Source organism: Periplaneta americana, chromosome 1, assembly GCF_040183065.1.
Source record: "Periplaneta americana isolate PAMFEO1 chromosome 1, P.americana_PAMFEO1_priV1, whole genome shotgun sequence".
Taxonomy (NCBI): domain Eukaryota; kingdom Metazoa; phylum Arthropoda; class Insecta; order Blattodea; family Blattidae; genus Periplaneta; species Periplaneta americana.
The window spans coordinates 178,911,460-178,937,833 of NC_091117.1; the positions used below are offsets into that span (position 1 = coordinate 178,911,460).

General features: G+C 33.2%; 1 protein-coding gene across 1 annotated transcript in view; it reads left to right on the forward strand.

Annotated features, from left to right (window-relative positions):
- Nucleotides 1-22,061, forward strand: part of TrpA1 (Transient receptor potential cation channel A1) — a 172,131-nt gene extending 150,070 nt beyond the window's left edge. The window contains exons 14-21 of the mRNA XM_069833209.1: nucleotides 709-930; nucleotides 2,701-2,975; nucleotides 4,356-4,482; nucleotides 5,764-6,042; nucleotides 9,062-9,221; nucleotides 11,795-11,797; nucleotides 18,538-18,665; nucleotides 20,350-22,061. Of these exons, the coding sequence (XP_069689310.1) occupies nucleotides 709-930; nucleotides 2,701-2,975; nucleotides 4,356-4,482; nucleotides 5,764-6,042; nucleotides 9,062-9,221; nucleotides 11,795-11,797; nucleotides 18,538-18,665; nucleotides 20,350-20,505 (1,350 nt within the window). The 3' untranslated portion in view covers nucleotides 20,506-22,061. The remainder of the gene's footprint in view (nucleotides 1-708; nucleotides 931-2,700; nucleotides 2,976-4,355; nucleotides 4,483-5,763; nucleotides 6,043-9,061; nucleotides 9,222-11,794; nucleotides 11,798-18,537; nucleotides 18,666-20,349) is intronic.
- The last annotated feature ends 4,313 nt before the right edge of the window (nucleotides 22,062-26,374 follow it).

The window sequence follows — 26,374 nt, forward strand, 5'->3', positions numbered from 1 at the left end:
CCATCCAGAAACATAAGATATGTGTATGTCCTTGCATGCTTCAGTATACAGAAATTACTTACTTACTTACTGGCTTTTAAGGAACCCAGAGGTTCATTGCCGCCCTCACATAAGCCTGCCATTGGTCCCTATCCTGAGCAAGATTAATCCATTCTCTATCATCATATCCCACCTCCCTCAAATCCATTTTAATATTATCTTCCCATCTACGTCTCGGCCTCCCTAAAGGTCTTTTTCCCTCCGGCCTCCCAACTAACACTCTACATGCATTTCTGGATATACAGAAATTACAGATCTTGAAATATGAGTGTTATGTAGAATTTATATAAATTACTGGTCCATTTCTCAGATATATTATTTTTTACTTAATGTTTTGCTTGTAAGCTGATGATATACAGTACTCGTAAATGTTTGTAGGAACCATGTAAACTACAGATGATGATGACGATGATGATGATGATGATGATGATATTTTTTAAATCTTTTTTCATAGACTGAAGCATGCATTAACACATACATCTATTCTTATGATTAGTTTAAAGTTCAAGAATTTGAGCAAATAATCGCTATTCCAGAATTTTAAGGACAGCAATGGATTCATAATAATATTTAAAATGACTATATGCAATGAAAAGTTAAAATCTCCAATATTATTATTTTCCCCTACTACAATGTGCAATTAATAAAATGAAGTTTTCTGAATAACAGGCAATGGTGGCTCATGGCCGGGTAGAGTTATTGGCACATCCACTGAGTCAGAAATATCTTCAAATGAAGTGGAACTCCTATGGAAAATATTTCCACTTAGCAAATCTACTTTTCTACACAATCTATCTAGCATTTGTCACAATATTTGCAGCACAGCTGATGGATGATACTCCGAAAAATACTACAGAGATGAATAGTACCAATTCCACTACACATCAAGAGGTATATGTCATAAGTAATAATATATTATTTTTTTTACATGATTAACTTTGAATAATAGGTCTATTAGTTGTAGGCTGTAAGTTTTGGATACATTAAGTTAAGTTTTGTTGTAATCAAAAGAGAATTTAATGAGTGTATGTATGTTTCCAGCTGAAAAAGTTGTATTTTCCCAAGTTATTCTGTTCAGCTTTTGGTTTCAATAGAAGAGTGTTAAATAGTCTATTGTTTTGAATAATTTCAAGGAAAAATTGTTCCGAGGCCGGGCATCGAACCCGGGACCTTTGGGTGAGTGCGCCAATACTGTACCGACTAAGCTACCCAGGAACTTTATGCAGACCCCAGCTGAATTATTCCCTTTTTATCCACTTACCTCAAGTGGTTGGCTGTCTACATGTTACTATTCATTAACAGAAAACCACAATTTTAAGGGGAGAGGATGGTATTTTTAAAAACTTTTTTCCTGTTTGGTGTAAAATATTAATTTTTTGTATCTAGAGAGCTCATAGCTGTGGCAACTCAACCAAATAAAAATATTTTGAAAAAAAAAATTATTTGGGGGCCGAAATTTGAAAAAAAATATACCCAATGCAGGATTGTACTAAAACCGATATATCTAAACCGTTTTTAAAGATAGATTCAAACAGTTTTTTGCAATGTATTTGCAAAAGCATGTTCTACAAAGTATCTGTAACAGAATTTTGATATTAGTCCCTACGTTTGTAAAATAAACAATTAAAATTTAATAACAATTTTCTTATTTCCTTTCTTGCAAACAAACGGACGTATTTTTAAAATGAAATCAATTGACAAAATTCCGTTACAGAGAAAAGTTTCCTAATAGCCTAAAGAATGTGTTCTAAATTTCATGCATGTATCTTTAATAGTTCAGAAATTATATCCATTTTTGTCTGGAAATGTAGCAAAAAAAAATGAAGTTACACGAAACCGATAAAAGTGGGCGTGTCATTTAAAAATCCATAGCGCAGGAAGTTTAAAAATGACGTCTCAACATCCGATAAGGGCACAAATACCCACAAAATGTTATGCAATGCATTCCACACATATCAAAGGGTATTTTAAAGAAAAAAAAAATTTGAAAATTTAATTTACCAGAAACAACAATAAAAGTGGGCGAGTGATATAAAAATCCATAATGCAAGAAGTTTAAAAATGGCGACTGAACATCCGATAAGGGCACAAATACCCACAAAATGTTATGCTATGCATTCCACACATATCACAGAGTATTTTAAATATTTTTTTTTTGAAAATTTACTCTTTTTTCACCAAAAAATACCATCCTCTCCCCTTAAGTCACACAGAAAGTGTGCACTCAATGTTGGGTCTCTGATGTCTTGTCAACCCACTTGAGGTATGTGGATATAAAGGGAATAATTGAGCCGGAGTCTGGTAGAGTTCTTGGTAGCTCAGTCAGTAGAGTCTTAGTGTGCTTAGCCAAAGGTCCCAGGTTCGATGCCCGGCCCCAGAAAAATTTTTCCCTTGAAATTATTCAAGCCAGTTTTACAGAGAGCTATACCTGAAAGCCAGATTTGTATAAAGTCTATTGTTCTGTTTCCTCTTAACTAAAAACTCAATATAACTGACTCTTACGAGTATAAATGATAAGAATTGCATGTAAAACTATGATAAAATTGTACGTAAAACTTCGATAAAAACTCATCATTACAAAATATAAATCACAATTAGAACAACTAATATTCCAGAGAATGACTAAACCGTTTCTGATACTTGCTGCTCTTTTTCTCTTAGCAAGTACAACATGGAAACTTGCCTGTGAAATATACATGCGCAATGATAATAATAACATATATCGCTCTCAACTCACTGAGAGAGATCCTGCAGTTGTACCAGCAGCGGTGGCACTATTTGCTTGACCCAATAAACTTGGTGTCTTGGTTACTATATATCTGCTCCATCATCATGATCATGCCAGTGTTTGCTAACTATTTGAGTGGGCTGCAGCTCTCGTGTGCATCCATTACAGTATTCCTTAGCTGGTTCAATCTTCTTTTATACTTGCAAAGGTAAGTATGATTTACCAGTGATGTTATTTTAATTGCAATAACCTAGTATAATACATCTGATCTATTTTGCGCATGATATCTATTACAGACATTTTTCGGGCATCCAGTAACAACCTTGAAATTGTTAACATCTTTTTTTTCAAACGATGGTCTCTCTTTCTGCCAGGAATGAAATGAACAGACAAACAAAACAAAAAAGAAAAAAAAAACTATGGCATTCTATAATATATTGATTCAGTATTAAAATTCTTGTTTTCAGACAGAACTCATGAAGGAATTCATTTCTACATTCTTTCCTGTTTAATTTTTTTCTATACATCTTGATACAATTAATTATATATATACAGAGTGTTTCATAATTCCTATTACAAACATCTAGAGGTTGTAGAGGGGACTAAGTAGATAAAGTTTTGATTAGGAACCCATGTCCGGAAATGTAACGTTTCAATGCAAAATAAGTTTGAAGATCGAATCGATTTCACATCTCCCACTTCACTAGAGACAATGAGCTCTTGCCAGTGTGCACTACAAGAATGGTTCCACGTACTGCCTAACAGGTCCCAGGTACTTTTCCTGCAAGAGGTACTGGTAGAGTTATGTGAAGATTTGCTACTGGCACTACGTCAGCAAATGTGGTTCTAACATGATGGCACACCTGCGCACTTTCCACTTGCTGTCCACGAACATCTCCACCAAACATTCGGGAAAAGGTGGATAGGTCGAGGTGATCCAACTACTTTGCCACCATGGTCGCCAGATTTAACTCCTCTCGACTTTTTCCTTTGGGGCCACATGAAGAACCTTGTTTATGAGACTCCTGCAGAGTCGGAGGAAGATCTTCATTGTCTCTAGTGAAGTGGGAGGTGTGAAATCGATTCGATCTTCAAACTTATTTTGCATCAAAACGATACTTTTCCGGATTTGGTTTCCTAATCAAAACTTTATCTACTTAGTCCCCTCTATAACCCCTCCCCAGTCAAGTAATCTTTTCGTACTTTAATTTTTATTGTAATTGTAATTGTAATTGTAAATTTAATACTAATTGTAATTTTATTCTTCATATTATAGTTGGAATTTCCTGGTAGAGGGGCAGAGAAGGCCTGACGGCCTTATCTCTACCAGGTTAAATAAATAAATACTAATACTAATACTAACCCCTAGAAGTTGTAATAGGAATTATGAAACACCCTGTATATATATGTCCATTAAGCAAATCGTAATTTAGTTACATAATTCAATGCTAATTAAACCAAGAAATTAATGAATGAAAAATAATTGTTTCAACACTATTTATTACTATTCATTTAACACTCCCTACAATAATTATAGGTTGCCTACAGAGACTTACCAATCAGGTTATTTTTGTTTCCTTCTTTACAGGTTTGATCAAGTTGGAATTTATGTAGTAATGTTTCTTGAGATTCTGCAGACCCTTATCAAAGTCCTTGTTGTATTTTCCATCCTCATCATTGCTTTTGGTCTTGCTTTCTACATTCTCCTGTCCAGGGTAAGTTAACAGCATTTTATGAATGTTACCGTATTCTCTCTATACTTATTATGTCACTGAAATAGGATATAATGTTTCCTACACATGTAAAATGAACAACACAAACCATAAGGAATATTCTAGTTTTTATGAGACTGAATTAAGTCACTGATGAACTACCGGCATTAAGTTATTTGCATTTTATTTAGAAGTGAAAATAGCATAGGTTTGCTTAAAATTTTCTATTGAAGAACATGTAAGACATGAAAGAAGTTTTCATGCACATTGTTAATAAAATGAACAATAAATTTGTTAATTGTGCTACAGGATTGGTTTTTCTTTTTGTTGTGTTTGTGCAACAAGATATTGTTTTCACAGAGCATTTTAAGCAAGGTTCTGCACACAAAATCTATGCCTAATGTAAATATTTGCATCTGTGAAATAAAATTAACAATGCCGGTAGGCCTAATAATCTGAAAAATATTCAAAATAGAGACTGAATGAATGTCTTAACATCTTCAAAACTTTCAACAGTAACATGACAGCAGAATAATTTCTGGCACGTTGAAGTGTTAGCCTATGAAATACGAATAATTAACACAGTAATAGTCCAGATGAAAATGCGATTTGAAGAATGAAACTTCCATTTTGCTCGATTATTGGACATCAGCAAAACTGAAGCAACTAATGAAAATGTACCCATTCTTTGAATCTGAATAGTAGTAAATAAATAAAATTATAGTATCTAAAGCATAATTAAGATAGTATAAAATCACTAGGTACTAATATATACCGGTACTCCAGTATTTGTTATTTATCAGTACCGGTATTTACTTATATTTGGTTATTTGTTTTTAGTAAGAAATGGCTTTTATTTTTCATTTACTACATTACATTCCATAAATATTGCATCAGCATCTTAGTTTTGAGATATGGAATAAGTACTGCAACAACAATTTTATTTACAACCATAAATAGTTCATCACTTGAGTAAAAATTTTGAATATAGAGAAGTTTAATTAATTCTGTTCTAAATTTTTTCTCTTAGACCTTCATACATTTAAGATAATTAGGCAGTGCATTGAAGATATAAATTCATGAATAGTGAACTCCTTTTTTATAACAGATGAAAATAGCTAAGGGTATATGGAGATCTGGTTTGTGTTTTATGTTACTAAAAGTATGCACTTACCTTTCTGCTTTACAAAAATCACTCAATTTTCTACATACAATTATACTAATTTAAGATTATTTTTCAATACTTGCAATTAGGTACAAGTAACATATTTTTCTTCTTTACAGGGAGGACATCTTTCATTCAGAGATGTGCCTATTTCACTCTTACGCACATTTTCGATGATGTTAGGAGAAATAGACTTTCTTGGGACCTATGTGCATCCTTACTATGATGAGAAGGTCGCAAAAGAACGTAAATTACCATACCCTATACCAGCATTTCTTATCCTTGGCTTGTTCATGGTTCTTATGCCAATCCTGCTCATGAATCTTCTTATTGGTTTGGCTGTTGGAGATATTGAGTCAGTAAGAAGAAATGCACAACTCAAAAGACTTGCTATGCAGGTAAGACTCTATTTTTTTTTCTTCCCCCCCCCCCCCCCCCCGCGAAATGTGAATGTAAGGAGGTCCTTTGTGAGAACCACTAGATGCGAGAAAATGAGTTTCCAGGCTAAATCTCTTTGTCATCTTAGTTCAGTTTTGGTTGATCCCGAGCATAGACAGACATCAATATCAATCGGAAATTAGAACGGTCGTAATGAGTGCATAGTCACCCGCTCATTGTAAATGAAAAAGAAAGTAAGGTAGATTATTTAGAAGAGGTGTAGCATGGACTTTCTCCATTGCCAATTTCTAGACTTGTTGGTTACCAATTATCAATGAAATCTCACTTCAAAGATATATAAAAAATACTACGCACACAGAAAAATATCTCAAACTCGATTCTAACTGCCCATATACGTAAAAGGAGTATGTCTACCCTTCTTAACAGAACTACTCATACTATTATTTGTAACAAACAATATCATCTGTATAAAATTCAATCCTTCAATAATAATGTAATGTCCAATGGTCATTCCAACAAAGTTATTGATATTGCTATCGAAAAAAGCATTTTATCCTATCAGCAACTGATCTTCTCCTGAATGCTTAATTACTATTTTAATTCCATACATCAGTGACGTCAAACTCAATACCACCATAAACCTTCACAGAGCATGGCACCAGATTCGGGGCAGATGACGTAAAGCAGACGACAATTCAATCGTACCTGCATTCAGTGTTCTGTTACCGATACATTCCCGTGTGCGAATGTAATACCAGGGAAATTTCTTGTGTACGATTAGCTACAGTATTTAGCGACAAGCTTATGGTCTCGAACTTGGAAGGTTCATTGGGACATACCTACATTCTTTGCTGTTGTTAAAATGCAGTCCTTAATAAACTGTCCCTCTGAATAAGTTCCATGTCTTGTGAGAATCATGCGTGCCAGTTCATAACTGAAAAAAAAAAATATATATATATATAAAAGACACTTTAAGAACAGTGCACTAACCGACAGGTTATCTCAGTTTTCACAGAATCCTATGAAGCTTTCACCCATTCACAAAGTTATGGCGGGTTGCTTCAATCTCGGTTACGACTTTACCGCTGTAAAATTAGTAACTTACCATGATTAAGTAGAATTTCTGTTACACCAAGCTCGTTTAAGGGTTTTTGGACATTTAACCAAGTTTAAAAGTTTACCGGTCATTGGAAAGTGTTTAAGAAGTTAACAGTAGCATTGCAAAAGCCTTTTAAATATGGTCATCAGCCAACCTCTTAATTGTTTGTGCATCTAGACTGCGAGATAGATATATATCACGGCCTCCTAGAAAAAAGTGCGTCTTATGCCCCGGAAAATATGGTACATAACAGGAAATATAAATAAACATTACTAGAATATATAAGTAATTATAACAAAAAATGTATACCTTATGGAATAATTAATGTTTATTTATATCACTCTCTTTAAATTTGTGACCATTTCCTTCAAACTCTAGTATAAATTTAATGACTAGTTTTATATTTCATTGGGTCATCGAAATTTAGGTTAATTGTAATTTATTCATGTGCAGACCTACATTTATTTTCTCCTTATTTACTGTAATCAGGGACAGTAAAGTTAAATATAAAGTTATCCTTATTTAGACCTTGGAGTCCACAGGATATCAGGAGATTAAGGCTCCCACTTTACAGTCAGCATTAGTAGTAGTAGAGATGTCAGGCCTGTGTGTTTGCTGCCTTTACCACCAAGGAAATATTCTGCTGCTTATTTCTATTAGAGGCTGAGGAAAGTTCGAAGCCATTGTGCAGCTGGAAAGGTTAGATAAATGAAGAAAATCCATGACCCTTTCGAGAATCGACTTGTGACTTTTTGGTTTACATTACAGCCCCTTAGTCCACACCTGTGGAGTAACGGTCAGCGCGTCTGGCTGCGAAACCAGGTGGCCCGGGTTCGATTTCCGGTCGGGGCAAGTTACCTGGTTGAGGTTTTTATCCAGGGTTTTCCCTCAACCCAATATGAGCAAATGCTGGGTAACTTTCGGTGTTGGACCCCGGACTCATTTCACCGGCATTATCACCTTCATCTCATTCAGACGCTAAATAACCTAGATGTTGATAAAGCGTCGTAAAATAACCTACTAAAAAAAATTACAACCCCTTAACAGTGAGCCCAAGTTGATGTAATAATACAAAATAAATTAGTAGACAATTATAAGAAATATGTGAGTAACTTTTCAATCTTGTAATTTATATCAACATATTTCTTAATGGTGGTAAAATAATTTTAATTAGACCATACTCATCCACACCTGTGGAGTAATGGTCAGCGCGTCTAGCTGCGAAACCAGGTGGCCCGGGTTCGAATCCCGGTCGGGACAAGTTACCTGGTTGAGGTTTTTTTCCGGAGTTTTCCCTCAACCCAGCAAATGCTGGGTAACTTTCGGTGCTGGACCCCAGACTCATTTCACCGGCATTATCACCTTCATTTCATTCAGACGCTAAATAACCTAGATGTTGATACAGCGTCATTAAATAACCCAATAAAAAAAAAGATCATACTCTTTTTGTTATTACCTTTAGTAATTTTCTCTTGGAGGTCTAGTCATAGTCGTAATGATAGCAGTAGCAGCATTTTATTTAACTTGCTTTCAACTACATAGATAATTCAGTGTCGAAATTCAACATGGGTGAGAAATACCTGAAAAATTTTGCCAGGAGAAACATGGTTCTTTTATGTGTCGTATATCTACAACACAGACTTTCTAGATTTACTTTTTTTCCCAGAGAAAGATATGCAAATGATTTTATCACCTCTTAAAATCTTCTGCTCTCAGCTGGGTTTGAATCTGCGAACCTTAGATTCAACAATGAGCGTGATAATTGCTAGACTACTGAGAACAACTATCAGTTGTGAAACTCCGGTATCAGTAGTCAATATTTTCCGCCTTTGTAAAATGTCCTTTTGGTTCAAATACATTGGCTATGACAATCGACAGTTTCAGTGTAGTTTTTTTTTACATATTTTGTAATTTTTCAGGTTGTGTTACACACAGAGCTTGAACGGAAATTGCCACAGTTTCTTCTTGAGAAGGTGGACAAGATGGAGCTCATAGAATTTCCAAATGACACAAAGTGTAAACTGGGCTTTCTGGATACATTATTAAGGAAATGGTTCTGGAACCCATTTTCTGATGATGGTAAGTAGGTTTCTCTCAGTTATTCATACAGATAGTGACAGAAATAATGAGGGACATAGTGAAACTTGCATAATCCAGTGAAAAGACACACTCCATAACTTGGAAAATTATTATTGAGTTATAACAATTATATCCTCCTGTAAGCCAAAGAATTGATAATATTGTCATATAGTGTCAGCTTAATATTACTTTTAGATTATATCTTTATTGCAACTTTGTTTTGTAAAAAAATGTATATATAATTCTAAAATGTTTATATTATGTATGACAGGAAGTCCAGAAGAATAAAAAAAGGCAAAGTGGAACATAGTTTATATACACATGCGTTAACCTCAATATGAAAGAAAGGTACCAGTAATCATAGATATTTTGTTATGAATAATTCACTATACATAATTTTAACAGGTGCTGCATTGGTGATATAGTGCTTTCACAGTGATTGCATTGTGGAGAATGGTCTGGGTTTCCCAACTGTGATACATAATATCTCTGATGTTATGGAACTACTGTCCTTACAGGTTGCATAATCACAGTCTCTATCGCCTAAGAAGTAGAGAATTGCCTACTCTGTCGTGTTCATTGTGCCTGATTAGTTTAAACAACTAAACTTTAACATTCGTTATGTTATGAGATTTTATTCAGATATCTTGGCTTGTCCTATCATTTACCGACCAACTTTGACAGAAACGTTGCACGAGAAATATGAATTTCGTAAAGTTGACGCAAAAATTAATCTAAATTGATTCTCTCACTGTCTTTCTCCCCTTCTTCTCCCTCTCTCTCACTATCTGCCCCCTCTCCTGCTGTCTTATTCTCCCATCATCTCTATGTCTCTATTTATCTGCCTGTCTGTCTCTTTCTCAATAAAATAAACTGGTACACGACAATCCCTTTGAAATGATATAACTGGAATTGTATTGGTGCCATGGCAAATTGTAAAAAATCTTAACGACACAATAGTTATTTATGGTACGTGTGAGGTAAGTGCATCTTTATTGCGCGAGTGGAAAGATTTAAGCACGAGGCATTAGCCGAGTGCTTAAATTACACGAGCGCAAAAAAGATCACGCTCACAAGTACCATACGTAATTTTATTCATGACCATAACAAAAAATTATGTTTTGTAAAAGAAAATATGTTGAAAATAAGTCCTCATATAATCACATATTACGGCATGGATTTTAGAATCGATACATGTACTATATAGGTTATGATTTAGGAGGCCATGATTAGTGAAGAATGGTATCTAAGGCATTGGATAAATAACAAATTATAATTAATTATATAATTTTAATATATATTTTTTCATTTTAAACGTGTATTTTTGTCTTTTTGAAGTTTGAGGGATTATTTAGAAGTGTTCAAAGGACTAACGTGATTAAAATAATTTCACATTTTACTTCTGTAAACTTAAGAGATACTATATTAAAACGTAATTAATCATCGTGTCAGCTCAGTTGACTAACGCGTGTAACGCGTGTTGTTATAAAATCCTATAAACGCAACTTCGTAGGATCAAGTCTCCTCACCTCCCAAAAGGTAAATTATTACAAATTTAAAAAAAAAAATACATATTAGATATGGATGCAATGCACAAATTACGACGTAGTAGATAGAGAAAAGAGAAGGAGATTGAGTGTATGTATATTTAAGAAATGGTAATAAAGAAGTAGAGGTAGTGACATCTAGTAACTAATATATTAACTTCTTGAGTAATAGTTGAATGGAAAAGTATATACGTGTACCCGGGTACTAGGAAAATACTAATGAACTGTGAGATAAAGTTCAAACTGTGAGGTAAATTCTTTATCTTACTAGTGGAATAAAGTAATGTTGAATAAAAGCCTACTTTACAAAGGCAAAAGTACTTAGTAAAGGCATGTTTTCCGTTATGGTCATGGATAAAAATATTTCTCCTTTTCCACAAAGTTTATGAAATTTTTAGATAGTGTGATGTGTTTCTTCTCCTTAGAGATTAATGATAAGAGGTTTGTTGACTTCCACAGTGTTTGTGTTATGAAGACAAATTGTGTCGAGACCTGATATTTTCAACATTTCGGAACTATTTACCTGTAGGTTTTACCAGTGGCTTTTGTCTATATTGCTGGTTTGCACACTCACTAATTACTTTCACATTTATTTAATTTCACTCTTTTCCTAAATAATTGTTAATTTATTTTATTTTATATGTATTTTTGATTGTGGTTGAGGTTTGCAAGTCCTATGCTATTTATCTTCTTGTCCATTCAAACAAAAAACAACTCTTAGTTCACATTTTTCTTATAATTTTTTAATTTAAGAGCTTAAATTCGAGTTACCAAATTCTGTATAGCAGTTTTTACTAAATTTCAATGGAGAGGAAAATCATTTAGTTTCTCTTTACGTGCACCTTTCATGAACAATGTGGTGGGTAAACAGATTATTTTTTCCAATAGACTTGCATATATTGTCTTGTGGGTGGTGAAGTAATATGAAGAGGTTTGACAGCAGTAAGCCTGTATTGTTTACAGAGTTCCAAGTTGCCAGAAGGAGGGGGGTACATCACTTTGGCTCTGCACGCTCATGGAACAAAGCGGGTAATATAAATTCAATTAGAGCTAGCATGAACAGTACAGTGAATGTTCTGCTTGCTGTTCCCAGTTCATTGTCCAGTGTTCAGCACAGCTGGCTAAGTCTGTCAATGTTGCTTTTCAATACACTAACGGAAATAGAGATGATGCAATTATTCAAACTCGATGTCCCAAATCCACTCTGTATACTACATATATTATTTTCGTTAAAAAAAATAGATAGGTATTTTATTGTTATTTACATATAGATAACTTGCAGGTAATTTAAATATGCATTATTAATAATATGTTAAATTCATCTATAGTTTCATACAAATATAATGATTATATATGGCATTACATCATCATTGAAAAAAAATGAGTTTAAACAGTTATTGAAATGCAAAATGGTCTACAACTCAAAGCGAAAAAATCATATCTAATGAACGCCATTGGAATTTAAAACAAAAAAAAGTTTATTGAGAAATGTATACAGCACGCTTTTTCTGTGCAGTTAAATGCCGTAATTTTTTTAGAAAAACGGCAAAAAATTGTAATCATGCAATTATGCTTATGCAAGAAGTGTGAATATATTACGAATCATTATGGAATTCTGTAAATAGTTAGATAAGTACTGTATAACCAACAGAATTGTAATTTAAATAGCAAAATTAAGAGAAATTCTGTAAGCATAAAATTATAATGTTCAGATTAGGCATATATTATTACATTCAATATTTCTCAACAAATAGGTTTTGAGTCCACATTTAATATTTCTTTACATATGACTGGCTAAATGCAAAGTAGATTTTGTTCGTATGTACTGTATAAGTATTCATAGCGTATTTTACTAGACCCGTACATACACATTTCTTTCACACTAAGATCGAATAATCATTTTATGTGTTACCATATTTTTGGTAGGATTCTCAAGAATTCTCTTTTAGGGAAGTGTCAGCCCCGTATTATCTTAAAAAGTAAATACCTGTATGTTTTGTTAAGATAATATAGTACAGAATATAATACAGAGATTATATCTATTTTCAAAAACATTCTGTCATATAATATAATTCATATTCTTTGAAAATAAAACTCAGCTAATATCCAACACTAACGTGAAAAATATTTTTAACTCTGACTTTCATCTCCTTGCGCTGATTGTCAATTGTTTCCCACCAGATGTCACATGGCAGATATCGCATCCGATCAATAAATCAGTTCAAATATGCCAGCCTACTTTTAAAAATGGCGTTTTTGATTAAGAAGCATACACAAATTAAATAAATTGCTTCAACTGTTTTATTGGTAACTGTATGAAACAATTTAAGAATTGAATGTAATTAAAAAAAAATTAGAAAGCACTCAGGCTTGAACCAGGGATCTCTCGATCTGCTGTCGAATGCTCTACTATTGAGCTACACCACTGCCTGCTTTTAACGTGATAAAATTTAATTATTACAATGAGGGGAAATTGTCTCTATATCAGCACGGACAAATGGGTGTCTAAAACATAGTTTTTGTAACATAAATGTTAAAAATTATTTTATTTTGTTTGCAGATTTGCTACACTCAGCCTGCAGCCTCATTTTACAAACGTTCCTATTTGCAAAATAAAATATTTTCGAGGCTTGTATCGTAAATAACTATTTATTAATTTAAACTAAATATAGAATTTAAAATAATTATGTATTCTTTACAACCCATAACTTTATATGAATGTTTTTATCCTTAGACATTCTTACTGCTATAGTACGGTATCAATATACCTTAAATTAATAGAAATGAAACACTTCATTCATTTCTTACTTTTCTCCATCTACCTCCCCTTTTTCTTTTTCTTCCTCTCCCTTCCTGTCCATCTGTTTCCATCTATGTCTATCCAGCTCTCTGTTTCTCTCTCACATTGTCACTTCTAACTTGATTTTATAGCATAAATAACTAACATCTCCAATTACCTAGTAACTTGAGTTCACGGTGTATGTAGCTTGTGATGAGGAGATTAGAAGCACACTTGGATGCAGCAGGCTAGATGACAAGTAAGAGACTTTTGAAAATCATTTTGCAAAACCCTATGTATTTGGCTTAGGATGACCAGATGTCCTGCTTTTCACAGGATACTCCTTTTTTTTTAGCCCCTTATCTTGCGGCCCGCGTAAAACATATGTTGATCACAGAGTGTCATCTGAATTATAAATGCATTGAATTCTATGACTTCCTTCCTGGACAGAGGCATTTTTTAAAAGTAATACATTTAAATTTGAAATATGTAGTTGCTCGGAAATTGCTGAAGAATGATCATGCTACATCAGCTACATTGCGTGTGTGTATTTTTCTAAGTCATGTTGGAAAATAGTTACTATTGAAAATGAATAATAAATACATAATATGAATTTACACCTTTTGATAACAAAATTTATTATTGGTACATTATTTCCTTTATTGCAGTTGTATATGGTAGCTATTGGTCTACATATTTGAAAATTTGTATTGTATTAAAACTGGTTACTGCTTGGTATGAAATTTATATATATATATATATATATATATATATATATATGATATGTAAAGCGAATAGCAAAAACTCAAGGCCACACTTCACAGGACCACTTTTAGGAATGGGTCCTGCTTTTCATGTCTGAAAATCGGGTCACTCTAATTTGTCTGCGTCTTTTACAATTGGTGACTACAAATCGACACAGTAGAAATTGTGCAAGAGATATATTAACATCTGGTCACTTTATTAAAGATTAGAATTTAATATAACACAGGTTCACTTTCCCTAAAAATAGTGACTATTTTATAGTGAAAAATCCAGGTAAAATGAAGTATATGCTATCTACCAATTCTGATAAAATCAATTACATCAATATAGATAAAATATGATTATTTAATTATGTTCTAAAGTAAGACATTTTAGAAGAATTAGGAGTATACCCAGTTCTCGACAAAATCCAAAATTATAAATCACGATGGATACAACATGTGAACAGAATGCCAAGCAATAGATTGCCTAGATTACTTAAAAATTACACCCCATCAGGCACAAAAAACCAAGGAATACCATTGAAGAGACTTTTCGACATCTGATTTGAGGTCAGAACAGGTCAACAGTGGCCTAACTCCCTGAAAGCTACTTGATAATCGTGAATACTTTTAGTGGTGTGTGAATAGCTTCATAGAATAGGCTAGTGGATCTCTGAGCTATGTTATCGTGATTTGTGGGCTCATACATTCGCCCAAGAATGTTTACGAATGATTAAGTGAAACATTCGTGGAAGAATATAGTGAGTGCACAGCTTCAGTATCAAAGAGTTGCCGATGTTAATCTTTTGAGTTGGAAGAGAGTTATTTAGTTCCCAGTTATGTTGTCCTTCAAGTTAATCTTCTGACTTGCAGTTGTCTGAACTCTGGACCTGTCACATGTACATACATCAGTCGCCATCGCTGTGAGTCACATATTGGGCAGAGATGGCGAGTTCTCAGAGCTGTGATTTTGTAACTGAGGTCTCAGTCGGAACCAATGACAAACCTGTCACAGTGGCAAAATCACAGGTCCTCAAATCACACTCCACCACTAGTTCCCTACACTTTTTAAGGACTTTATGTTTATTACAGAATTCTTGAAAATTTGTGTTCATTATTTTTAACCTGTTATATCCTATTTATTGAGGTACTGGTAAAGTAAATGTTCATTTGGTTGTGATGTTATGTAGTTCTTTCAGTTTACACCTATGTAAAATTCTCCATTATTTGCCTTCTCGGATGATTCAAATGATTTCCTATAGTATTTTATCCTCTCTCCATGTATTTTTCCCCCTAGTTTTGCTCTGGAATAATATTAAGTTTCACTATTTTGTGTATCCTGCATCATTGTCTTTAGTAAGAGAGAGAAAGTAATACTACCTCTTTGTATATTTAGCCAAATAAATTTAGTATAGACTCCATTCAGTAGTTTATAGTCTGGTGTACAGTACATATTGTAAACAGAGTTGCCATGCGAAAAATATTTTAGTCAGAGACACAGTAGGTATAAGAAATTACGAAAGGATAAACATAATTTAACTTTCATTATATCTTTCCAAATTTGTAGGGTGGACACCAGTCTCATACACTGAGCAAAATTTAATGAGAAAATGTCTTCTTCTATGAAGACTCGAACATACATTTACCAATATACAGCACAGCCTAATGCAACATATTTCATACAACTTCTTTGACATAACCAAAAACTATACTTAATTTCACATCATTTAAAAAATTTTTGAATTTATAATCCTTGGCCACACTTTCAGTGTACCTACAAAGAAAGCAGTTTCAAAACTTCTCATTGGTTTTTTGACAGTAAGTGCATGTGTTCAGATGTTTATAAATAGAGAATTGTTTATGTATTGAAAAGAAAAAGGAAATATATTTTCATAATTATAGAGTGTTTTACAGTGCTATAAATATTACGAGAAGAACTATAACATTTTAGAGGGCTCCATTGCATATATGCATCTCTTTTGTTTTTTGAATGAGCATGGGAAGTTAATTATCATTTTCCATGAATCGGTGCAGTTTGTCTTTCTTCGCTGGCTGACATGTTGTTTCTGTGTATTGTGATGGTAATATCTGTGTATGTTTGTAAGCTTATGCTATGCACTTGTAATATCAACAATTTTAAGCCAATTGTGTAACACTATATCGTTCAAAAAGAACAGTTTCGAACAAAACAAGATGTGCCAATTGTATCATAGATTTAGTGAAGTTAATTCTATATAAATGTTGGATATATATTGTTATTAAAGTTGAGGTATACAGTAAATGATGAAAACTATTCCCAACATTTTCTATCTGGTGTTATATTCAGAGTGTATCAGAAATTCGGCTACACTTTAGATTGCATTGTGTGATGGCAATATTATTGTTACGTACAGAAAATATGACATTACTGTTGGAAAGGCAATTCTTCAAATTACACAAGTCGCTTATAACAATACTAACCAAGTCACTGTATTGCCTCAAACTGTTCACCATTCACATCCAAGCATAATTGGCAACGCTTTTGGAAGTCATTAATTGATTTATGATACATGTTCATTGGAAGAACATTAATTTCTTCCTCAATTGCTATTTTCAGCATGTCAACGTCGTGCAGTTTCTGGGCATAAATCTTCTTCTTCAAATAACCCCACAACCAATAGTCACAGACTGTGAGATCAGGAGACTGGGCTGGCCATTCTGTCGGTCCTCTTCTTCTCACTCACCTGTTTTGCAAATCACGATTCAAAATTTCCCTCGCCACAATAGCATAGTGAGGGAGTGCACTGTCCTGCTGGAATAAGCAATGTTCGTGTTCAGCACTTTGCATCACTGGCACCACAATTTCAGTAAGGATCTCACACTACTGATAGCATTAACAGTCTCATCCAAGATTCACATTCCTAACAATTCTTTCCATCCAATCATAGCCCAAATTGTGACTTTTCCGCATCTTAAACGTGTCTCTTCAATTACTTGAGGATTCTCTCTGGCATAATAATGACAGTTGTGTCGATTAACATGTCCGTTCACATGGAAAACAGCTTCATCAGAAAAGTGTCATTTTCTTAACCAATGTTCGTTTGCACATTCCCTTACAACAAATTCATAACTGAGCTGACATGCAGCTTGGCGGGTCGATTTTTGTGGGCTAGTGTCGAATGCTTCCAGAATCCTTCCCGTTGTTGCTGCATCTTTGCTACTGTGAGGCCTTCCAGGAGGTTTTCCTTTCTGGACGCTTTCCGTTGCCAGCAGTTGTTTTCTCCACTTATCCACAGTCGATGGCTGCAATGTTATGTTAAAATGACGTCTCACCAGTCTTGCTGCCTCACGATCATTACTGTAAGTTGTTGTCCACATTGTGACTATAATTTGCTGTTGCATGTTCAACACCATCTTCAAGGCTATGGCACGACGTCGCATTCTTAGTCATAACATGGCCAACATTGAACAAGTTTATATATAAATGCACGTTTAACATGAGTTTAATATAGTAATTCCTTTGTTTTTTTTAGAACTTTGAACATGTATTTATATTAGGCAATTGTCAAGATGGTCATGACTAGACCATGATAATCACGTAACTCCAATTCATGCCGAAGCTTGTCTTTCTCGTTAGCCACGCATCTTTACTAGTGACGTAAGCTCAGCATTTTTATGATGTGGTATAGTTGTTATTTGAAGAATTGCCTTTCCAACACTAATGTCATATTTCCTGTAACAATAATACTGCCATCACACAATGCAATCAAACTTATAGCCGTATTTCTGATTCATCCTGTAAATGCACTCATAGCCTTGCACTGGAGCAAGTGAACAATATTGATAAATTATGTTGTTATATAGTATAGCATAATATAATACAGCATGATTTTAACATTGTTGGCTCCGTGACAAACTCTTCTTTAAGAGTAATACTCGTATTTCTCTGGTCAGACTAAAAGTATTAAAGAATGTACTATAATTTTTAGGATTTAATAAAGATAAGTTGTTTTTAAATCCTCAATTTTTTTACAGTTAGGCAAATAAAAAAAAAACAGAAACCGTATACAAACAATTATATTACTATAAAATATTTTCAAACACGAAAATAAATAAATAAATAAAGAGGTAAATGGTGCAGTTTCTAAGCCTACAATTTGGTTCTTAAAAATATATTCACGTTCTTAAGGAGTTAAATTTGTATTTAATGCAAATTTAGTGTACAATGTTAGAATTAAAGTAGCATTGGTATCTTTCTGTTTCAGGACTTGAAATAGTTCTAGACAATTCAGATGACTATGTATCTGAGGAACTGATGAAACAGAAACGAAGGTTGAAAGAGATTTCCTCTGCACTGGAATCTCAGCATCTGTTGCTGAGACTTATTGTTCAGGTTGGACCACTTGTATTAATTTACTACTTCATATTTATAAAATTCTTTTTACTGGTCTCCTAAATTTCTTACAAATAACACTGCATGTATTTAACTAATATTAAACAAAATAGAATAACTGAGCATGATCTTAGTCAGCAAATACTGCTTATTAATCGAACTGCTTTAACTTTTTGCGATGCTGATTCTGTCTGCAGTTCTTAAACTATTATTTTCCTATTAAACTTAAATTGAATTCATTCAGAATAATTTATTAATTAAGAACAAAACAATGATGCATGAGCTTTATTATTGCTATTATAACTGCCTATGTTCACGAAACTATTTGGATTTTGCTTTACCAGTTTTGATTTAAAATTAGAATTCTGCCAGCGATTATAAAATAAATTGTTTGCTATGTTAGGTCATTTCAGTGCTTTTGTCATAAATTATTTGTATTGATTTCAGTAAACTAGACTATGAATTTCAGAACTGGTATAAAATCTAAGAGACTGACAGACAAACAAATAGACAAACAGAGAATGATAGGGGGACAAGAGGAAGAGAGAGAGAGATAGAGAAGGACGGTTGAGAGGGAAGAGAGTGATAGAGATGGAGGGGCCATGAGGTGCAGACAGAGACAGAGAACGTGCTTATGAGTGAGTGAGTGAGTGAGTGAGTGGAAATAAAGACAACCAACATACTAGTTAAGAAAAGGAGTGATGAGATGATAGTTAACATGAGATATTTATCAAATGATAAATGAAAAATCATACGAAATTTAATAGCTACATAATCTACTCCTCTATTCACTTCACGCGCACAAGACACTGCAAACTGTTACATGTGTAACATTTTCTGCTCTTAATAACGTCAAACCTCAGGGAAGGATATAATTCTAAAGATCCTGCTGTAGCATAAGAGAAACGAAAATTAAATGAAGATAAATGACATTGAATAGTGAAATTGCTACAATAAAGACAATGAAATAAATTCTATCTAAGATTCTTAAATAAACTTTTGACAAAAGTAAAAGTGGATCAGAAAAATAGCTTCATATCGAAAAGAAAAATAGCAAAAAATAAACATTGAATATTGAAATAAAAAACTGAATATTTAAATAAAAAAAATAAACGGCTGAATAACGAAAAATCATTATGGACAAATCCTTAGGAAAATGTATCTAATAAAATAGAAACTTTTAATCAAATTGATCCAGTACTTTTAATCTATTTGTATTACAACATTAAAATAATGACGAATTGAAAAAGATCTTGCTAGATTTTATAAATTCACAATTTTTTATTTATTATGAATGATGAAGGAAAGTAACTAACCACATTTTCTGGAATATAAATAGAAATTAGTGTGAAAATTAGAGTGACGTAAGTCTTCTAACATGTTATAAAATTTATGCAGAAATAATCGCCAGGCACGTAAATGTCATGAGATCTGAATTGTTAAATAAAAAAAACTACATGGCTTGAAGAATCGCCACTTTTGAATGATTGTGAATTTTCAGTAAAACATTGGGTAATCTGAACATTTGTGCATTTTCTATTCTGTGTGATTTCAATGTCCTAGTACAATTTTGATTATAACGTAGTTAATTTCAAATTTCTGCAGCAGAAAGCGTAATGAGTTTAATTACTTTAAAACGAGTTACTTAATTATAATTCTAAAATTTTTTCCTTTCTTTAAATAGAAAATGGAGATAAAGACCGAAGCTGATGATGTTGATGAGGGAGTTTCTCCAAACGAAATCCGTCCCTTGCTTGGTATAGCAAATAAATGGACTTCCCCCAGAGTGCGCAAAAAACTTCGATCTACATTAAGTTTTTCAAAGAATCAGCCAGCGTAGCAACATGGATCAGTGAGCATCAACCTCACGGTACTATCATAACAACTTCTTAATGAAAGACATCTCATCACAGAGGCTCGGCGATCTTCGCCATTGTCACTGCACCACTTCTCGTAGTCAGACATCCTTCTGGAATGAAATGATCAGCAGCTGGTTGATCTTTCGGCCCAGTCATCATACACACAATTTCAGTAACCCTCTCACTGCAAATTTATTGACTGTGCAGCAATCCTTTCCTTGTTGTTGAACACTTCTAGCTCACAGTAAGACAACGGAAATAAACCAATAAAGAATTTCTTTGTATATTGTCAGTTGCATCCAAAGTATGACTTAGTTCTATTCTCAAAGTTCATTTGACTACTAAGTAGTGAAAGGGTTAACAAGCATTTGAAATCTGATAAAGTAGTGTAATGTAATGTAACTTCAGAGTTAATATATGATAGGATAGATTTACCAGAGGACCAACAAATGTGAATATGTGCATATTGACATTGATAATCCAATGTAATGCTTCAAAACTTACTTTCGATTTAGGTACATATTTGTGGTATTGCTAAAAGTAAAAACATACGTATATTATATTACTGATACAAAATAATAAATCTAACCCATCCATTTGATTCATAGGCTAAATAAATATAAACATGAATTAATATATGATGGGAAGGAATAAGAAAACAACTAAAATATACGTTAAGCATCCTTGAAAGGGCATTTGGGACTGTTGGTGACGAACTATGTGAGCTTCAAGCCAGTAAGACACTTGACTCACTTTGTGTGTCGCTGTTCCATTGAAGGACCCTAGAAAATTTTTGAAAGGGGAAGAAACCGAAAAATGGACATAATCTAATAGGTACCATGTCTAAGGAAAAATAAAAATAGCAGAACACTGTCCGAAACGAGGTTCAGGAGGTAGAAGGTGTTAGCCAAGACGTATAGAGAGATGAGCTTCGCAATCCTCACTAATCAAGAAATAGACGTATCCAAATTACTTGCTTATTATATCTTGAAGACGAACATGTGCAAAAAAATATACTAGAAACAAAGGGCATTAAATTAAGAAATGTCGGAAAACATTTAGTAGCCTTCTAATAAAGAGATCTCCCATTATCATGATGCTACTGTATAAGTAAGTGATCATGAATGTAAAATTCCACGTATTTCCAGATTTAAAATTTGAAGATTAGTAGTCAGTCTAGTATTGTGATCATATATTAAATAGTATTTGCAAAAAAAACCACTTTCTGTACGCATCACTAAAACATTTTACCTTTCAGACAAATTATTATAAATGGTGACTTAGAAAGAATGCAAAGGTACCTGGAAAGGGCACATAATATAACATTTATAAATGGAAGAAGCCCTATTGATTTATGGAATTAAATTCTTTGCATATAAAATGGGAATCGTTACACTGCGATGCTCAAAATATTGCTGTCACATTTAAATGATTACATACGTGAAATAGTAAGACAATAATATTACTATTACATTAAATAAAATTGATTTTTTACATATACTGAAATGGTCGAACTACTCAGTCTTTATGAAACACTGCTTATGTTATATTATTATTATTATTATTATTATTATTATTATTATTATTATTATTATTATTATTATTATTATTATTATTATTATCATTATCATCATCATCATTATAAAGTTACGGCACCTCATTCTACTTCTCACTGATGCACGTGTACCATATGAATTTTCTGCTTCATTCTAATTTGTTTCATTAATACAAATTTCAATTAATAATGCATGCAAATATGTATATATAGTAATGTTGGTATTATAGCAAGGAAAAAACATTATCTTTGTGATATACCAATAAACTTGTGAGTAACATTAAATTTATTAATTTTAGCTTTGGAAGAATAACGTGTGTTATAACTTCACCACAATATCTTAAAAATTATGCCTTTCCTTTCTTTAACTGGAATAAAAATTAATAGAAAATTAACGATAAACATGAAAGGTCACATATTGTTCATGAATCATTTACAGACTGCATTTTAAATTGTCCTTATGCTCCTGTCTAACAGGGATTGTATAATAAAATATTTCATTTCTGTCTTTCAGAATTGTGTAAAGAAGGATTAAACGAAAATTTCTCAGACACATCAGAATCTTCGTTTCTACACTATGTGTGTAAGATTTTCAACGACAGTTCTTTTTTCAACTAGATTTTTCATTTCGCTTTTGTGAAAATATTGTTTATTTTTATTCCTCAGGTTTGAAAAGAAAACAAACTCACAATCTCACTCAACAAGTCTGCTTCAAAATAGCACACAATAACTCTTTGAAATTAATATGTGAAAGAATATACTTTATATGAATATTTTTTGACAAAACTACATCAGTTGAAATCAAAAGGGTATTTTACAAGTATTATATTTTCTACTCTGATAACAATCTTTCATGTGGAACCACATAATACAAATTGTAAATGTTTATTGTCTTCATATAACCATAATGCACAATAGATGTCAACCATTTCATTTCCTTTTACAGTTCTTATAGTGTACTTCTCACTAAAGTTACTGTCAATCATTTTGCCATACGTATATTATCTGAATATAATAAGCAGAGGAACTTCGTAAAATTATCCCATTTACACTCTTTTCACATTTAACATGCAATATGTTTGTTACACTGAATTCAGTGGCGCCTTTTGACCAAGTTGCAGATATGCTCAACCACAGTTAGTACGAAAAATTCTGAAATTAATTCCCTTGTATTATTTATTCCATAACACTTCCGCAACATATACCTACTTAAATCACTGAATCAATTGTTGGTGAGCTCCCAAACTTCCCTAACACTCAATTGCTAAAGTTGTTGTAGGTTTCTACTGCGTGCATCCATTGAGGTTCTTGTTTTCTATGTATTTTCTTTAAGTGTGCAACCAACCATACAGCATTGACACATAAAACTCTCAGCTAGAACAATTCACTGAATTTCTCGTGCAAAATGTTTGTTTGCGGCAAATTGGTAACATGTTCTTATAAGTATAGAAAAACTTACTTTGATAGAACAAATAATTGTATACAGTAGAGCCCCGATTATCCATCACCCTATTAATCGATCAGCAGATTATCCGACTCTTTATCACTTTTTTTCAGCAGAAAAAAAAATGAAACATACCCTATTGTGCAGTATGTTGATACTTTTTTTTAGAGAGGAATATTACAAGCCTTTAATGTTACATAATATTTAATAGAAATTCTGCTGCACAAGAAAATCACATCACAGTCACACTGAGTAGTTAACCGCACAGCAACGTTCGCGCAAACTAAAATTAAAGTCAACTGATTCTTTCGTTCTTTTATTTACTAAACACTGCTACTCAACGAAGAAAAATTAAACTGTTCATTATTGCTTTTCTCTTAAGATGTATTCTGTTTGATGTAAAGTTTAAAAACATGAGTTGACAGTTATTATGAACTAGCTAACTCTTTGTATACAAGGGCCCAAAAATGATTCTTCACTGATTTTAACAAATCATTCACCTAAAATGAGACGATGATCTGATAATGATGACAATGTTAATGATAATAATAATAATAATAATAATAATAATAATAATAATAATAATAACACGACAAATTATTGGGTGGGCTCGGGCCCCAAGGCCCCATATAAGTTGGCGCCACTGAGTTAGGTCCTCATAAGCAGAGATTTCAGTGTCAGATTCTTGCTCTAAATTATCATTCTTAAGGGTACGCATGTGTAGAATGCTGGAAAATCAGCGCTTTTTGTGCTTGCAATGGCCAGCGTTTGTTTCCTGAATTTGCTTGTGCTTACAATGGAGAAGTAGAAAACCGGAGATAAGCGCCAGTTTACTGAAAACTCTTTGTGGTTAAAGATTTCTTTAAATGAGGACTAACTGTTTTTGCTAGAAAATATTGATTTAAAATTTTCGTATAGAAAAAGTGTATGAGTTCATGAAATTAAATTGTGGGTGTGGCAAATTGGTGAGTATCAACATCTTTTTTTTCCACTAAATGGTAGAAAGAACTTACCTCAACTTTTCATTTCAAGGCCGATGTACTTCCAACATTTTTCGATGCAAATTCTATTGGAATGTTCTTTGACCTTTTTACCCCATACAGCCCATCTTTCATACACAAGATCTGTCAACTGCTCGCTATCAATGACACTCATATCATCGAATGAAGTAAAAATAAAATATTACAGATTGAGAAAAACAACCATTGTCGAGGTGACTGACAGGAACTGCAAGCTGGAAATATTGTTTTAAACATTATTATGTGCTGGATGGCACTTACTGCAAGTTCCGATAAGCTAAGACATGTTTTCTTTTTGTGCAGGTACAATTAAAAGTAAGGCAATATTCAATGCCAATTGTTGCTGCTTATCAGCACTGGTAGCCAGTGTTTTACATATGTGTGTACCCTAACATAATGTATGATGTTTTGATTCACTATTATTGGTGTTATCTTCTGGTTTGTAGGAAGAATCATTGTTTCCAAATTGTGTTTTTTAACCAAATCTCGAATGGCTTCTTCATACAAGTAGGCCTACTTATATTTAGTCTGTCAAAATATTTGGTCTAATTACTGCTATATACATCCCAACCTATAGCATTGTAGTCTAAGACGTCATTTCCGGGCTTGCATTATGGAAAGAGCACTGGTTTGAGTGCTCATGTGGAAGGAATTTTCTCATGAAATTTCGGCCAGTGTATGGTACCAACATCCACTTAGTATCATGATGAATTAGGTAGCAAAGTCCGGTTTCGAAAATTAGCTGTAACAGCTGGGAGTATCATCATGCTAACCACATGGTACTTCTGTACTAGTTGGATGATCGTTCATCCCTGCTCAGGCATGTGAACATGAGGTCAGCAGTCGACTGGTCGGCCTTTTCCCTTCACTGTCTGTCACACCACAGATTGCATTTTTTGCTTTATTATGTACCGTTAAATGGGGTGAATAGGATCAGTGGGGGGAATAGGATCAAAATTTCATTCTTGGATATAAAGTTTTGTTATAAACTGCAATTGAGTGGGAAGACAGTCATTGGTAACTATATTGTTCTAGTAAGCAATGGCTGTCTTCCCGCTCAATTGCAGTTTATAACAAAACTTTATAACCAAGAATGAAGTTTTGATTCTATTCCCCCCACTGATCCTATTCACCCCATTTTACGGTACTGCTGTACTCATATACAGCATAACTAAAATATGTTATATTTATTGTAATATGTAAGCAATGTACAGTCTTAGAAAATAGTTTTGTCGCACAGATACTTCATAAGTCCCAGAAAGGAGAGAGTGCTCATAATCAGACATACAACGAAACAAAACTAATTTTATTACCTCAACTAGTTCTTTCTTTGTGAAGTATCTGTGCAACAAAACTTTTTTCTAAGACTGTATCTTAATTTCTTTGGCTTTCCTGGACTTGCCTTAATAATTACTTCCTGATGAAATATAAGAGTCACTCACTGTTCTTAAAAAATTACTGCAGTATTGGTAGGACAACTTCATATGTTTTTTTATTGTATCATAAAAAAGGATCCGATATTTCAAAATTGTCATTATTATTCCGGCTTAGAAATAATTTGTCAACATTCTTCTTCTGCCAGATTATCACAAAATAACAGAAAACAAAGAAGTCTCGTTACAAAGTGAGATAAACCAATTAAGGCTGGTCCACAATAAACCGGGAACAGAAATGACAACAAGAATGGAAATAACGTTAAAATACTGTACTGTGCTTAATCTGTTGCTGACATACTTAAGATTCTTGGTGATTGAAATAACGAAATAATTATGTATTTTTTTCTATTAATGAGTTTTGAATATAATCAGACATACTGTGTTTTAAAATAAGTT